The sequence below is a fragment of the Notamacropus eugenii genome, chromosome 4 (genome assembly GCF_028372415.1).
Source record: "Notamacropus eugenii isolate mMacEug1 chromosome 4, mMacEug1.pri_v2, whole genome shotgun sequence".
NCBI lineage: Eukaryota > Metazoa > Chordata > Mammalia > Diprotodontia > Macropodidae > Notamacropus > Notamacropus eugenii.
The window spans coordinates 76,392,670-76,409,511 of record NC_092875.1 but is presented as its reverse complement, the minus strand read 5'-3'; the positions used below and the strand labels follow the sequence as shown (position 1 = coordinate 76,409,511).

The 16,842-nt window shown below is 45.3% G+C and overlaps 1 protein-coding gene across 4 annotated transcripts in view; it reads left to right on the top strand.

Annotated features, from left to right (window-relative positions):
- TECR (trans-2,3-enoyl-CoA reductase) overlaps window positions 1-16,400 on the top strand; it is a 31,684-nt gene extending 15,284 nt beyond the window's left edge. For 2 of the 4 annotated variants that reach the window (XM_072602071.1, XM_072602070.1), the window contains 13 exons: window positions 8,679-8,729; window positions 9,520-9,619; window positions 10,677-10,728; window positions 11,567-11,611; window positions 11,752-11,855; window positions 11,947-12,062; window positions 12,572-12,677; window positions 14,431-14,503; window positions 14,599-14,642; window positions 14,768-14,825; window positions 15,117-15,205; window positions 15,612-15,657; window positions 16,002-16,400. In XM_072602071.1, coding sequence (XP_072458172.1) covers window positions 9,602-9,619; window positions 10,677-10,728; window positions 11,567-11,611; window positions 11,752-11,855; window positions 11,947-12,062; window positions 12,572-12,677; window positions 14,431-14,503; window positions 14,599-14,642; window positions 14,768-14,825; window positions 15,117-15,205; window positions 15,612-15,657; window positions 16,002-16,129 — 879 coding nt within the window. In that variant the 5' untranslated portion in view covers window positions 8,679-8,729; window positions 9,520-9,601 and the 3' untranslated portion in view covers window positions 16,130-16,400. The remainder of the gene's footprint in view (window positions 1-8,678; window positions 8,730-9,519; window positions 9,620-10,676; window positions 10,729-11,566; window positions 11,612-11,751; window positions 11,856-11,946; window positions 12,063-12,571; window positions 12,678-14,430; window positions 14,504-14,598; window positions 14,643-14,767; window positions 14,826-15,116; window positions 15,206-15,611; window positions 15,658-16,001) is intronic. The other 2 variants (XM_072602069.1, XM_072602068.1) reach the window with 1 other exon arrangement.
- The last annotated feature ends 442 nt before the right edge of the window (window positions 16,401-16,842 follow it).

Sequence of the window (16,842 nt, the reverse complement as noted above, 5' to 3'; positions counted from 1 at the left end):
GATGTGTTTCTTTTATCTGCAAAATAGAGATACAAATACTGATTGGATTATTGTGAGGAGAGCACATTGCAAACTTCTAAAAGTTTTATATACTTGTATCTGTACTTACATACTTATATCTGTACACATATCTTTATGTCTGTCTGTCTGTCTATCTATCTGTGGTGGTTAGGTGGCACAGCTAGGCCTAGAGTCAGGAAGACCTGACTTCAAATATGGCCTCAGACACTAACTGTATGACCCTGTTTGCCTTAGTTCCCTCATCTGTAAAATGCGCTGGAGAAGGAAATGGCAAACCACTCCAGGATCTTTGCCAGGAAAACCCCAAATGGGGTCATGAAGTCAGACACGACTGAATAACAACTGAACAACAACAAACTGGAAACAGAAAAGTGTGCATGCATGTATACTCACATACATGTGCACATACATAAATGCATGCACACACATGTGCATACACATGTGTGCACATACATAAATGCACACATGTATTTATGCATGCATATGCACATATATATATATGTATACCTAGCTGAGATGATATTTCTGACCTGTAGTCTCACCTTTTCTTTTGAGGTGGTAACAAAACCCAATTCTCATTGGCTTTTACTTGTCTCTATTTCCTTAAAGGGGGTGTATAGGCTAGTTCAGAACAGTAGGTGGCAGCAGAGGAAAAGACAGTCAGCTGTCCCATGGTGACATGGATCACCTTTGGCCTTCAAAGAGGACTCATTGCTAACTTGAGGCAGCCGGTGCGTTTGGGAGGTTGTCATCACCCTCAGATCAGCTGCTGTGAGCTTTATTCCTTTCCCTGGCCTGGTCTATTTTCCCTTATATTGTGTCACTCCAGGGTCTAGGGGTGAAAGTCCAAGGAAGGGTTGTGTGAACATCTTGCCAAGGATCACAGGGTAATTTGAGTTGGGCATTCATCCCTGCCAGGACCTTCTTGGAGTGCTACAGCTGTTATAACCATGAATTGCAAGATGGGCCACACCTCTGCCCTGCCATGCTCCGCTGTTTTTCCTCTCTCTGTCTCTATCCTAGCCCCTTTGGGGGATGGGGCAGACTGAGGCATAATTCTGATATCCAGGTGTGTTCAGTCATGACTAGAAGCTACTGTTGTTAATTTGAAACATCATGTGTGGTGGTAATGATAGAGATTGAATTTTTGACCTTATTAAGCAAATGAGCACAGAAAGCTGTTATAGAGATGAATTTTCTGCTTGGGGTTCATACAGAAGATCAGCTGCTAGCAGTCCCATGAATTTAAATACTCTCTAGAGTTCTATGCTAGCACGAGTTCATTTTGGCTACATACTGGAATGTCAGGCCTTTCAAATGAGAATTCCTCCAAGGCTACTGGAACTGTCATTGAGTAGACACCCCTTACTCACTGGCCAGGGCTGCTCCAGGACTGTCCTTGTCTCTTCTGTCTCCATCTCATCCAACAAAGGGCTAGTTGATATACCTATCAGCAGCCAAAAGGAGAAGAAATTTTATCTCTCATCCTTCTCTGCCTCTTTTGCTTGTATGGGGTCTTCGCCATGAACAACCTTTCTTCTATTAGCCTTTCTTCTGGTCTTTTTCTCTTCTGACCCCCAGTTAGGTTCGATAGTTCATTCTTCTGTATAGAACTCATTGGGGGCCTTAGTTTGATACCATTTTGGATGTCTAGTTTATTCCTTACCTATCTGCAGTCACTTCTTTCCCTTCAGGTCCCTCATAGGAAAGCAGTCTTTTTAAACCACATAATGACAGATTACTAGAGCAGAACTCTCTAGCCCAAGGCCTTTAGCCTTAGAAAGAAAGGTGCTATATTAATAACAGACTAACACCAGTCTTCTGGCTCCTTGGACTCTTTCTGCTACAACCTGCCTTCTATCCTTCTTTTGCTTTGTGTTTCTTCGCTTTGGTGGTTAAGCTAATTGAGGGAGGTAGAGATATATGAATTTTCCCCTGGGTTGGCCCTATCTCACTCCGACCAATCCCTGGGGAGACTTAGAGGGACTTTTATCCTGTAACAGGCATGCCGAGGTCTTCAGGGCAGCATAGGGTCTATCCTGTAGACATTCTTACTTTTTTCTGTGACATAGTGGGTCTCTTCCAGAAACCCCAAAAGATTTTCTTTATTGTTTCTTTTTCTTTTCTGGAATATCATTCCATGATACACTCTGTTCTTTTAGGCAGTCCCTGGGCTGTGGTGGGTCAGCCGGGTGGGATTGTAGCAGTGTTTTGTACTTTTCTTGCTAAATGGTGCCTGTCTCTATACCTCATGGAGAAAGCATTTACTTGTTCTGAGGGTTCAGCCATGGAAAAAGAGGGATCCTGAGAAGGACTCTTCCCCTCTCACTGCCCCAAGGAGAAGCAGCAACCATATTATTCCCCACTCTGGATGGGTATATAGCTGAATAGAGATGCCTCTAGGAGACTTGTAGCAGCTAAATCACTGGGACTGGCTTCAGCATTGGGCAGAGGTGTCACAGGGATTTAGAATCATAAGACTTTTTACAGGTAGCAGAGCAACTACTTGCTAGCTATGTGATTTTGGAAAAGTCCCTTCTCTTTTGCTCTCAGTTTCCCCATCTGACAAATGAATAGACTGTTGGATTATAAAATGAAGGGATTAGACTACCTGATCTCTAGCTGATCCTTTCTAACTCTAAATCTTATCACCTTATGGTCAGTTGAACCCCTTCATTTTAGAGATTAAACAGTGGCCCAGAGAGATTGTGTTTTGTCCGAGGTCATATCAATCAATCCAGAAACATTTATTATGAATAATGAGTAGCTGAGTTATATGACTAGTAAGTAGCTGAGCCAGGATTTGAACCCAGGTTTTCTGACTCCAAATTCAGTATTTTCCACCATGCCATGATTCCTTCCTTACCTCTTGTTGTCATTGAGCTGTTCTGCTGCTCTCAGTGTTCTTGATGTCCTTTTTTGTGAGCTGGGGCTTCCTACAGGACTGCTCCCTCCCTGCTGGATGGCAAACTCTGTGAGTGAGTGGTCTAGCGAACTCTGTTTCCTATGTGCTGGGCTACTCCTTACAAGCCTGGCTTTTGGCTGTCCTACAATCTCCCACCTGGCGCCAGGGTATCATGCCAAGGGCATGGGTTGAATTTCACCCCAGCAGCTGGCTGGGCACAGGGTCTGATTGTATTTTAAGCCATTGAGTGTCTCAGCAGGAACTCAGAACCCTCCATTTTCTGGGGAGAGGTTGTTGTGTCCTGTAGGCATACCCCCCCCCCCCCCAGGAGCCCAGGAACTATTAATATATCTCCTGGTCAGGGCTGGACTTTTTGCTGAAGGGGTTTGCAAGGGACTTGCTGCGTGGAGAAATCTTGAATACCTGGGCAGGGCTACAGTGAGACCCTCCCTTAAGGTTTAGCGTGGCAACAGTATCAGGGTATCACATATCTTGTGATGGTGAAGGTGGGAAGGAGAACAGGAGAAACAAAATTTCTGCTGTTTGGCTAAAGGATGTAGTGTCAGAAAAAGCACTGGCTTTGGTGTCCTTGGACCTGGGTTTAAATCATGATTTTACTGCTTATTTACTTGTGTGAACTTACCTTTTCTGTTTCTTAGTTTCCCCATTTGTAAAATGAGGTGGTTAAACTAGATGACTGATCCCTAAAACCTTTTCTAGTTCTTAGCCCTATGACTCTTTGTCCAATGAGAGGGTTGTACTAGATATCGAGTTTCTGAGGTTCTTTACAACTCTAGAGTGATAATCTAAGGTGGGAGAAGAATTCAGAGGACAGAACCAGGAAGGTGCATTAAAATTACAGAGAGGCATTAACATGAAGAAAAATTTCGTAACTTTTAGATTAGGGCCACCTTAAGTGGTAGCATGCGTTTTGTCCCTGCAGGTCTTCAAGTAGAAGCTGAATAGTCGCTTGTCGGGGATGTTGGGGATGTTGTAGAACATCAGCTCCCATGGATTTAATTTACATTTTTCTGTGCTAATGATTCTCAGATCTACCTTTCCTGCTGACCTCTGATCTCTGGTCTCCAACTGCCTCAGATTGGATGTCTAGTACACATCTCAAACTCAACATGTTGAAAACGGAACTCATCATCTTTTTCTTTAAGGCCCCCCCACCCCTCCTTTTCCCTATTCCTGTTGAGGGCAACTTCATCCTTCTGAGTCCCTCAACCTAGGTAGTTATCCTGGACTCCTCATTATCACTGTCTCTTCACTGCCCCCTCTCCCCCCCAAAAAAGAAAACAAACCCTTGCCTCCTTACTCCAGTATTAGTTGGACTAAGATGTCCTTGGAGATCCTTTTCATTTCCAAGATTCTGTAATTCTCTAATTGTGATGCTTTTCTGCAGCCCTCCAAAAGTGCATCCCAGGTCTAGTTGTAGGAACTTATGGTACTTATGTGCTATTGGGGTCTAGTAGGGCCTTGTAGAGGCTCTCTTTTCTATAGGCTTCACAAATGGTTGCCTTTTGGAAAGTTTCAGGTTATATATGATATATAATACATATATACACATATACTTACACACACATATACATACACACACACATATATCAGGTCCTCAGATAGACCATCAGCATGGTACCAAGCTGTGTGAGTTTGGATGACTTTGTTTTGACTCTCTTCAGCCCTAGTGTTTCAGAGTACTTTGGACCGGAGCAGACTCTGATTAAAGAAAAAAAAAAAAGACAATCAGCAACTCCTTCCTGGGTATCTTATTTGTGCAAGATGGATGCAAAAGTGTGTAAGGCATAGAGCTTACCACAGAATTGGGATATTGAGACATATACATGTGAAAACTAGCCATACTAGACCAATGTTACTAATGATTTTAGTTGCCAAATCCATAGCCTTTTCTCAGTCTTCATTCTTCTTGACCTCTCTGCAGCCTTTAACACTATTGATCATTCTTTCCTCCTATATACTCTCTTCTCTGTAGGTTTTTGGGATACCGCTCGCTCCTACCTATCTGATCACTCCTCTGTCTCTTTTGCTGGATCCTCTTCCAGATCATACCCTCTAACTGTAGGTGTCTCAGGATTCTGTTTTGGGCTGTCTTCTTTTTTCCCTCTGTACTACTTTATAGGGTAATCTCATCAGCTACCATGGATTTAATTTACATTTTTCTGTGCTAATGATTCTCAGATCTACCTTTCCTGCTGATCTCTGATCTCTGGTCTCCAACTGCCTCAGATTGGATGTCTAGTACACATCTCAAACTCAACATGTTGAAAACGGAACTCATCATCTTTTTCTTTAAGGCCCCCCCACCCCTCCTTTTCCCTATTCCTGTTGAGGGCAACTTCATCCTTCTGAGTCCCTCAACCTAGGTAGTTATCCTGGACTCCTCATTATCACTGTCTCTTCACTGCCCCCTCCCCCCCCCAAAAAGAAAACAAACCCTTGCCTCCATGCCTTTGTTCACACAAGTCTCTCAACCTGCTAGCCCTTCGCCTCTGTCTCTCCCCAAATCCTGGAAGTCTTTTAAGATTGCCTCTTCCAGGGAGATCCCATCTCATCCACAGTGATCTTTTATGAGTTCCCCAGCCCTAGCTACTGTTCTGCTCACTAAGAACTTGTTGCACAGCCAGACAATAAACATTTATATATCTAGTATCTAATCTGTTGCCAATGTCTGCTGATGTCACCTTTGAAACATCTGTCAAATACACCCCTTTCTCTCCTCTGACACTGCCACCACTCTTGTGGGAGCCTTCATCAACTCATGCCTGGATTATTGGAATAACCTGCTGATGGGCCTGCTTGCCTCAAGTTTCTCCTCATGCCCGTCCATCCTCATTCAGCCACTTGAAGAGATTTTCTTAAAGCACAGGTCCAGTGTTAACACCAAGACACCTCCCCTCCCTATTCAGTAAAGTCTAGTGGCTTCCTGTTGCCTTCAAGATCAAATGCAGAGTGCTGTTTGGCATTCAAAGCCCTTCATAACCTAACCCCTTGTAACATTCCAGTCTTCTTAAATCTTACTTCCCAACATGTACTTTTCAATCCTGCTTGCTTTCTGGCTGTTACAAGAATAACAGACTCTATCTCTTAGCTCCAAGCATTATCATTTTCCCATTCCTAGAATGGTCTCTTTTCTCTGTTCTGACTGCTGACCTCCCTGGCTTCCTTTAAGTCTCAGCTAAAAATCTTACCTCCTGCTGAAAGCCTTCCCTTACCTTTCTTAATTCTAGTGCCTTCTCCTGTTAATTATTTCCTATTTATCCTGTATATAGCTTGCCTTGTATGTATATGATTTTCCTTTCTCTCATCAGTTTGTAAGCTTCTTGAGGGCAGGGGATTGTCTTTTTGCCTTTTATTCCATCCCCAGAGCTAAACATAGTACCCAGCACGTAGCAGATGTTTAATAATATTTATCAGTTCATTGTGTGGCAGGTTCTTAGTAGAATGGTAGCTAGGGCTGGAGGGAACTCAAAAGAGAGACAGGTTACTGTGGACAGAGATAGAATCTCCCTGGGAGAGGTCAGATTTGTGCTTTATTTTGAGAGAAGATGGAGGGAAAGGCCTAGCAGTTTAAAGGACTGGGGTGAACAAAGGTATGGAGGCAGAAAAGTGCAAGGTTTTTTGAGGGGAGGCAGTGAAGAGACGTGTGGCTGGAGTGGAGAGAGAGTGCAGGAGGAGAACAGTACAGTAGGAGACAAGTGGAGTCTGGATGACCAGAAGCTGAGGATATTGTTCTTCAGGGGATTCCCATTCAAATATGAGTTGGGCTCTGAAGTCCCTGTTTATACCCTGTGATTGTGAGGCAGGAAGATGCTAGGTGGCCTTGAGTGCCTGGATAAAGAGTTGGGCCGTTTCCTATAGACATTGATGACACTCACTAGCTGTGTGACCTTGGGCAAGTCACTTAACCCCAGTTGCCTCATCCTGGCTCATCTCCAGTCATTCTGATGAATATCTGGTCACTGGATTCAGATGGCTCTGGAGGAGGAGAAGTGAGGCTGGTGACCTGCACAGCCCTCCCTCACTCAAAACAAAGTCAAGTGCAAGTCATGTCATTATTTCTCTGATGGCATGGTCTTCTTCAGCAATGAAGGATGAACACACAGGGGTGCTGTTGATATTTTCTGATGAAAGTAGCCTTTATAGTAGTTATAAGCTCACATTTATGTAGTGCTTAAGGATTAACAAGAGGGCAAACTTTACCTACAACAATCCTGTGAGGTTAGGTAGTGCAAATAAATAATATCATTGCCATTTTTCAGATGAGAAAACAATCTCAAATGTGACTTGACCACAGTCTGACAGCTGGTAAATGTCAGAGGTGGGATTCAAACTCAAGTCTCTTCTGATGACAAGTCCAGGGTACTTTTAGCTGTACTCATTTTGCCTTTGACTTTAGACTTGCTTTTGGGATTCTTCAAGGAAGGAGATTGATTTTTGAGTTAAACCTTCCTGCTTAGTGACCTGTGTGTGACATTTCTTAGTTTTTCCTTATATGTAAAGAGGGTGTCTCGGACCTGGGTTTGCAGGAATCTGTCACCTTCTTGGGAACATAAATGCTCATGGAAAATAATCCAAAGTGTCTGTTGGAACTGAAGGGGAAATGGATGCTGTCATCTCAAAGATTCTCAGAATAGCTGGGATTTCTCAGCAGCTGGGAGAGCCTTGGCTCATGCTCCAGCTTTCCACCCCCTGTCTGACCCTGCAACTTGATTGAGTCCTGATCCCAGAAGTAACCATGAGAAGGAGAAGAAACTGGGGTGTGAGGTCGGCAAAGAGTCCTGGGGGTCGAGAACAGGGAATGTTTCAAGTTTCAGATGTGCTCCAGAGATCATAAGATAATAGATTTAGACGTCTTTTTGTCAAACTCTTCATTTTAGGATTGAAGAAACTGAGAAGTTAAATGATTTGTTTAGGATATTTAACTAGGTTTTGGTCCACATTTAGCATTCTTTCTACTGGTCCAAGTGTTGTGCTTGTACACCTGGCCCTTTATTCTCTTATTTAGCTGGGCTATGGTAGCTGCCATTGGCAAGGCAAGGATAGTGTTTTCTAAACTACCTGACATCTCAACCTGAACACAATGGGATCTGCCTTGGCAATCCAAAAAGGAATAGGTTTGTGGCACATTTGGGTCTCTATGGTATACTGTACCTTTTTCCCACCTGTCACTTCCCCAAGTCCAAAGGCTGCCTGCTCTGGTGCCCATGGGAGATATAAGAACTGTCCCACCATGGGTCCTTTTCGGGGTTCCCTCAAAAAGAGGGCCCTGGACTTTATCAGGGCTTCATTTTATATTTAGCTGAAAACAGTAATGGTCCATGTCTAAGCATGATCAGATTACATCTGGGAGGAGAGTTGGCAGTACTAGGATCAGGGACTAGCTCACTTCCCAGCACCGTGGCAGAATTTGATCAGACTCTAGGGGCTGGGTCATACAGGAGGCATTTCCGAGCAGGGAAGATCGGTTTGGGGGGCTGATTTGAAAAGCTGATTGGGATCTGGATTTGGCAGCTGGAGCCACGCCTCAACCCCCTCCCCAATACTTTTGGGAGTGGATCTGCCTAAGAGCACTCCCCAGTGGCAGAGAGTGGAGAGGCTTGACAACATGAATATGAACATGGTGGCCCAAGAGTCCAGTCAGGTGATGGCCCCCAGCATAAACAGTTTCCCCCGAATTATCCCATCAAAAGCCACTAAGAAACGCAAAAAGGCTGTTCTCTTCTTTGAGGTGGAGATTCTGGATGCCAAGACACGGGAGAAGCTATGTTTCCTGGATAAGGTAAAGATCCCTTTTTCTTGAGTAACTGCTGGGACCTATTTGGTGGGTATCTTGGGAACCCTGGGTACTTTGGCCCAGCTTCTACTGAAGCATACTCCTCAGCACTTTTTCTTGTTCCTCTTATACCTTCTCTCTCACACCCTCCATGCCCAGTCCATATATTAACTCTTGAAAAGTAAGAGGCCAATTTCCCAAGGCAATGGTTTGGTGGGAGGGAGTGGGGGGAAGGGGGAGGGAAGGGGAGGAGAATCTTATAAATGGTGCATTTTAAGTAGAAATATAAGTGCTTGAGTTCTAACTCTTGCCTTATTTGGGGAAGTCATGCCACACCCCTAGTTATAGAGAAAGTAGTCCTTCATTGAGGTGTGTGCATGGCTATAGGAGGTGGGGGTGAGGGACATTGGGTACAGACAAGCCACGGGATCATGGAATTTTAAGCTGGAGAATCTCATAGATCATCTAGTCTAATTCCTTCATTTTACAGATGAGGAAACTTGGGGTCTAGAAGAGTTAAGTGATTTTTTTTCCCAAGGTCACCAGTATTTTATAGCAGGACAGAATTTGAACCCTGGTCCTCTGACCCAAAGTCCCATCATTTTTCCCCTATGTCATATTTGCCTCTCTAGACTAACTTTCCTGCCTGCTTCTACTGTGGGCTTTGCACATTGTGGATACTTAGTGTTGATTTCAGTATGCATCAGTGTCACTAGGGAGTATTTGTAGGCTTGGCGATTCCTAGTGATGGGTAAATGGGAACTAGCTAATAGATTCTCTACCTCCCATTTCTCAGCTGCAAAATGGAACAGGTCTAAACCCCTAGGTATGATGTATGAACTGCCCTGGAGCTCTTTTGAATTCTAGGAAAGAGGAGAATGAGCATGAAAATACAGGTACTCAGTTCCATCTTGTCCTTTAAGCCTTGAGTGAGGATTTGGTTTGGTTGATACCTGTTACTTGTCAGGAGGAAGACAAAATGCTTTGACTATAGGTTAAAGGCTCACATAATGTTCTGGACCTTCTCAAGGAAAACCAGCTTCTTGAATCTCAAAACCCATTCTGTATTTTCTGTCAGACCTAAGGAAGTCCTAGTCCTATGTCTCCTGAGGTGTTTAGCCCTCTCTGTCCGCCTTCACTCAGAGCTTTCACACCTTTAAATCCCTTCTGACAGCTGTGACTTGGACAGATTCTTCCCATTGGTTGAAGGGTTTGGGGCTTCTTTGCCAATCTAAGACTCCTGTTTGGGGCAAGTCTGCCACCTGCAGGTGTTTGCTTGGCTAGTTACTGCCTATTCCTCATATCTTTGAGGGTCTGTGCCCTTGGAAGGCAGAGTTTCTCTCACTCTTACATTAATGGATATAAGAGTGAGTATAACCTTGCCCAAGGCAAGGAAGGTCTAATGAGAATCTTCCCCAGCCTCCCTTTTTCCCCCAGACATCCACTTTGGGAAGAATAAGATTTTCTGACCTTTGTGAGAGGAAGCTGAGTAGAGAAGATGACTCCAGTGCTAGAGGGGCTGAGGCATACCCCAGAATGGGGAAGAGAAGGCTCTGTCCAGATTTTCTCTCAGAGCCATACACTCTGGGGTTCCTGCCTCTTCATGGTCTTTGCTGACCCTAAACAGATTTGTTGCCATCTTATAAACATCATTTCCCGAGTTTTTGTTTTTGAGGTTTATGATTTCTCCCCTTTAGCCTTTACTTCCTTGATGAGAGCAAGGTTCTTTCAGACTCTGCTCTAGGACACCCTAGTCCCTGGAGGTGGTAGCTTGAGCTGGCTCCCTTCCACCAGGAGACATTCCCTTTCTTTGACTCTGCTTCCATCCTTTCCTTCTGCATAGAGAAGCCCCCTTATCACTCCCCTCCCCCAACCCTCCAACACACCCAAGAAGAGGTGTGAGATTCTGGCTCCTGCCAGAGCTAACGCCTCCCCTGGTGCACTTCTTCCCAGGTGGAACCCAATGCCACCATTGCCGAGATCAAGAACCTCTTCACAAAATCACGTATGTATCTTGGCCCCTGAGGGGGGCGCTGGGCCTCTCAGGAATCTCACAGAATAACCATCAGAGCTGGATGGGGTCCACATGGTCATCTAGTTCAGACTCCTCATGTTAGAGATGAGGGAACCAAGGTCCCCCAAGAGACTGCAGAGAAGGAGAAATGATGAGAGGTGCTGAGTCAGAGCTTTATGGTTTACACTGTCTCCTTGGCCCTTCTTAAGCTTTCTTTGTTGGTAGTACTGGGCTAGACACTGCCTGCCTTTGGGCATGCAGGCTAGGCTGGAGTTGGGAACCAAGAACAGGAGTCAGAGTACACCAGTGTCATGGAAAAAGAACGAAGTAATGAAAGAAAAAACCAAACCAAAATCTTACTCTTGCTGTGAAAATGATTTTCATTGTTGGTTGGTGAGAGCTCCCTCCTGTGTCATTAGTAATATTGCAGTGTTATTTTTAAAACATTTCTTGCTTTCATGATAGTCATTGTGATGTGGTAGAATGACATTCATTAAGTAAACAAAAAAATGAATGTATGAATTCTCAAAACCCTTGGTGGGTTGACTTGAAATACTCCATATTTAAGCAAAGGGATAAATTGTTGATGAGGGAAACATTGGAAGTTGTACAAAAAGAGGAATAATTTTCTTTTTTCCTATTAGGGAATGTTTCCCTGATATGATGATATCTCTTGAGTTTAAGCAGCAGAGGGGAGAGAGCTTGACCAGTTGACTGGGGTGGGATGTGTGGTGTTAAAAGGTTTGGTGGGCCACCTTAAGGCCATGTTCCCTGAGGTGATAGATTACCAGGAAAGGGTCTTCTATCTTCTCTGCTTCTCTCTCCCTAGATCCCCAGTGGTATGCTGCCCGGCAGTCCTTGCGGCTGGATCCTAGTGAGTAAACACTTTTATAGGGAACCATCTTCTTTCCCTGCTCTTGCACTCTGAGTACTCAAACTTCCTGACTCATCACAATACCTTTGGGGTAGAGGTCTCATCCTTGTGGGTTCCTTTCTCCCCCTTTTCTCATACAGAGGGCAAGTCCTTGAAGGATGAAGACATTCTGCAGAACCTGCCTGTGGGGACCACAGCCACACTTTACTTCCGGGATCTGGGAGCCCAAATCAGCTGGGTGACGGTGAGATCCATGCTCTTTTCCCCTGGAAACCCTTCGCCCATATGTGGCCTTCTTCCCTTCCCTCCCTTTACTTATGTCCCTCGATGCCCAGGTATTCCTGACAGAGTATGCTGGCCCTCTCCTCATTTACCTACTATTCTACTTCCGAGTCCCCTTCATCTACAGTCACAAGTATGACTTCACATCTAGCCGGCACACTGTGGTTCAGTGAGTATGGCTTTTGGGCAGGGGAGTGGGTAAACTCAGGCAAGTGTGTCCAGCTCTGCCACATTCCCCCTGGTCCCTAGTTTCCCACTCCATCACTGGAGGGCTGCATGAAAGGGTCGGGATGAGGGCTTGTTGGGGCAGTTGGATGAAGGGATTGCTGCTCAGCAACAGGCCTGCATGATGTCATTGGAGAGGCCATGTCGTGGAATGAATTTTGGAGTTAGGCTAGGCTTCCAGTCCCAGCTCTCCTACTTACTGCCACTTTTGGTACCTTGGGCAGATCCTTTATTGTCTCGGGCTTCAGTTCCTCATATGTAAAATGAGGGGGTTGGGGTAGAAATCTCTTAAAATTCTGTCCAGCTTTGATCCTATGATTCTTAAGACTTCAGAGGTCCTTTCCAGTTCTGTAATTTCCTTCCCTGTTGTGATTAGCAGGGCCTGAGGGTGGAGTGGGGTAGGCTGTGGGACCCAGAGTTCTGAGCTATTTCTCTTTCTTCCTCCCCCTCTAGTCTTGCCTGTATTTGTCACTCATTCCACTACATCAAGCGCTTACTGGAGACGCTATTTGTTCACCGTTTCTCTCATGGGACAATGCCCTTGCGTAACATCTTCAAGGTTAGCCCTTGCTGGGTGGAGGGAAGACGGAAGGAAGTGAGCACAGAGATTGTGCCTTGACTCTATCCTCTATCTGGCATGAGAGAGCTTCACGTTTTCAGGTGGTTGAATAGCAAGCTGCTGACTTTGTGGCAGGGGACTTAGTTAGGGTCCTGCGATGTTGCAGAATATCCTGTCAGTTGGCTGTGGTCTTACTCAATTTGGTGGCCCATATGTTGCCCTGAAGCTCCCAGAGGCAGCCTGGGCTCCTGATCATGTTCATTAAAGGCTGAGATTTCATTGTAGACCTTGCCAGAACTCTCTCTAGGAGAAGCCTGCTCTTACTTACCCCTCCCCAGACTTGAGGCAGCATGTTTTGCTGACTCATTGGTTTTGTTGTTGGAGATGATGAGGTCATCAGTCACCCTGCCTGATTCCTTCTCTCCCCATTGCTGTACTGACTTCCCTGGGCTCTAGGCCAGTATGGGATTTACTAGAGAGACGGCATTAATGCAACATAAGGAACTTGAGTCAGGAGAGATGTAGTTTTAATCCTGGCTCCTACATGACTTGCTGTGAGACCCTCAGGAAGTAACAGCCTCTTTAGCTCTTAGCTTCTTCATCCATAAAATGTGTCAATACTTGAAACCATCCACCTCACAGGGCTATTGTGAGGGAATATGTTCTTAAGATCTTAAAATGCTGCATTATTGTGAGCATTGTTTTAATTTTTTGAGAAAGAAGTAATATGGTGTAATTAATTTTACAAGCACAAGATGGGGGAGGCATTTTTGGGTGGGAGCCTGCCTGAAATAGAGCAGGGGTTTAGCAGACTATAAACTCAGTATAAGCCAACAATTTGTTGTTGTTGTTGCTGTTGTTGTGTCTGACTCTTTGTGACCTCATTTGGGTTTCTTTTTGCAAAAATACTGGAGTAGCTTGCCATTTCCTTCCTCAGCTCATTTGACAGATGAGGAAACTGAGGCAAACAGGGTGAAGTGACTTGTCCAGAGTCACACAGCTAGGAAGTGTCTGAGGCCAGATTCAAACTCATGAAGATGACTTCCTGACTTCAGGCCTGGCATTCTATCCACTTCGTCACCTTGTTACTCTAGTGAGCTGGTGTGGTAGCCAAAAGCTGTTGTAATCTTGGATTGCATTTACAGAAGCATAACTTTCAAAAATGAGGGGATAGTCCCATTTATACATCCACTGGTCACCCATCATCTGGAGTATTGTGCAACTAGAATAGCCACGGGCCTTGAATATGAGAATGAGTTGAAGGGAATGGGGGCTGTTTAGATTGTAGAGAAGACTTAGTCCTATGATAAGTGTCTTCATGTATCTGAAGGACTGTGATGTGGAAGAGCAGCCAGAGTGGTTCTGTTTAGCCTCATAGAGAAAACTAGGAGTGAGTAATGGAGGAAGCTGCAAAGGGGCTTCTTAGAGAGCATCCTGATGGGTGGAGGAGGGGCTGCCTCTGGGGCTCCTGGGGCACCTCCCCATGGGTAGATGAGCACATTATTGTGCACATACAGGTGGGGATGGGTGGCTTCTGAGCTCCAGCTGACACTAAGAGTTTGGAAACTGGGGTCAAATGGCGTTTCTGACATGAGTTGTGTGACAAATCCCTTCACTTTTCTAAAGCTCATACTTTTGTCATGCCATGAGGGAGGGTAGTACAAGAACTATTATCCATATTTTATAGATAAATTGAGATTTATTTCTAGAATTGCATTTCCAAGTGTCCTCATCCATTTCTCTCCGTTTTCAGAATTGCACCTACTACTGGGGTTTTGCTGCCTGGATGGCCTATTATATCAACCACCCTCTCTACACTCCCCCAAGTGAGTGGCCCCATCTCAGCGCTGTCTCTGGGGAGCTGCCAGTCCCTTCAGCTGACATTCCCCCTTTTTCTTCTGTTTTCTTCTCCCCTCCTCAGCATATGGTAGTCAGCAGGTGAAACTGGCACTTGGCATTTTTGTGGTAAGGGGGCCCATGTGTGTGGAGCAGTCTGTATGTGGAGGGGGTAAAGTGAGGGAGGTGTAGAATCCATTTGGGAGGGGGTAGTTTGGAGGCCAGAACCTTGTCTAATTATGACCCTCTCCCAGCTCTGCCAGCTAGGTAACTTCTCCATTCACATCGCTCTGAGGAATCTGCGGCCCGCAGGTGAGTGCTGGAGCTCTTAGCAGACAGGTCTGTGCTAGTCATGTCTGCACATTATAGATGCTTGCTTAGTTTGCCAGGTTGTTTGTTGGGGCTGTGAGCATAGTTAAGAGACTATGAGTGGCATCTGCTGCTACCTTCGTGACCTTGGACAAATCATATAACCTCTATGGGCTCCTTTCCCACATCTGTAAAATAAGTGGGGCTGGACTAGATGATCTCTTAGGGTTCGTCAAGTTCTAAATCTCTAGGGCCAAGTGTGTATAATACTGATATTTTCCCACTCTCTTACAGGTTCCAAGACCCGGAAGATACCTTATCCGACCAAGAACCCCTTCACATGGCTCTTCCTGTTGGTGTCATGTCCCAATTACACATATGAGGTAAGACCCTCTCCCCTTCATTTTCTGCATCTGCTCCCTCTGTGATTTGTTGGACTTAGGATTCTCTTTTGCCAGCATTAACAGTTTCCTCTTTAGAGCCTTGGACCCCGGATTGTAGAATGGGACATCCCATAGGTCCCAGCACTGAGGAGGCTTTTAGGTCACTAAATCAGGAGCAAATAGTTTCCATTCTCCTCTCCCATGGCCTTAATTCAGGCCAAGATTTTCTGACCTGTACTAGAAACCAAGAGCTCCAGGTTGTTTTATCACCTGGATCAGTTACCTTGGGAGGTGGGCAGGTTTGTCTATAAGGGTCACTGTCCTGTTTCAGCCAGTCTACACCAGGATGGTTGTATTTGGTAGGGATATCAGGACTTAGTTGCATTCTGACCTTTCTCTTCCATAGGTGGGGTCCTGGATTGGGTTTGCCATCATGACCCAGTGCCTCCCAGGTGAGACTCCTAACTGCCTTTCTATGCCCCTGGCATACATTCAGGTTGGACTTGGGGAACTAAGATAACCTTGGCATTTGGTTTTTCCACTCACTTCAGCAAAGGAGGAAGCACTATATTTAGGAGTCAGAGGACCTGAATTTTGAGAGAACTCTTACTACCTCTGTGTCATTGGTAGTCACTTTTCTTTCCCTGTTTCCTCATCTGTGAAATGAAGGAGCTGGACCACAGAAGAAGAACCAAAAATCTTCCTGGCTCCAAATCCCAAGATACCTAACAGGGTCTTCCTGTACTACCAGAGGCAGGGAATTCACCCTCTTGCCTCTCCCTTCTCTTCTCTACAGTGGCTCTCTTCTCCCTTGTGGGCTTCATCCAAATGACCATCTGGGCCAAAGGGAAACATCGCAGCTACCTGAAGGAGTTCCGGGATTACCCCCCACTACGCTCTCCCATTATCCCCTTCCTTCTCTAAACTGCCCTCTTGGAGTGGCCTTTCCCCTTGGGGATTATCACTGAGCAGCTTCTCAGCCTGATTTTGTGCCCTGGGGTGGGGCCCAGAACTCCCACCCCACTGTCCCCTTCTTGTCCCAATACTGACCCTAGGTCAGTTCAGCTGTTGCCTGGGCAGAGGGCTTGGCCCTCACCTCTTTTCCTGACTCAAACATAACATGGGCACTGCAGAAGGGATATCGGTCTTAGAAGGTCTTGCTTTCTGGCTACAGGAATAAAACATTCTAATTCTAGGAGCTCTGCGTGATTCCTTGGCGGTGTGCACTGTGGAAGGTACTAGATGGGAGCCTAAATAGGAGCCATAAGCCCAAACAGACTTGGTGGATTATACTTTAATAGTTTAATTATTGTGGGTACTTTCATACACCTAATCTTGCGTGCATGCAGTCTGTATCTTTACATCAGGTCAGTAGGGGGAGAAGCCTCACACAGCATGCAGAAGGCCTTTCCTTGGTGTAGCATGGAAAATAAACACTGGGATGTCTACCCAGCTTGAAGTTTTAAAGAGGAGACATATTACAAGTATACACATGGGTGCTGGCTGGAGGACTCATCTAATCATGGTGTAGCTGAAAGCAGAGAAACCTTGTAAAGTTCAAGATGATTACTAGGGAGAGCTCAGGCTTCAGGGGCCATCCATACCCTATGTATCTATCCTTTGCCTCTTCCCAAAAG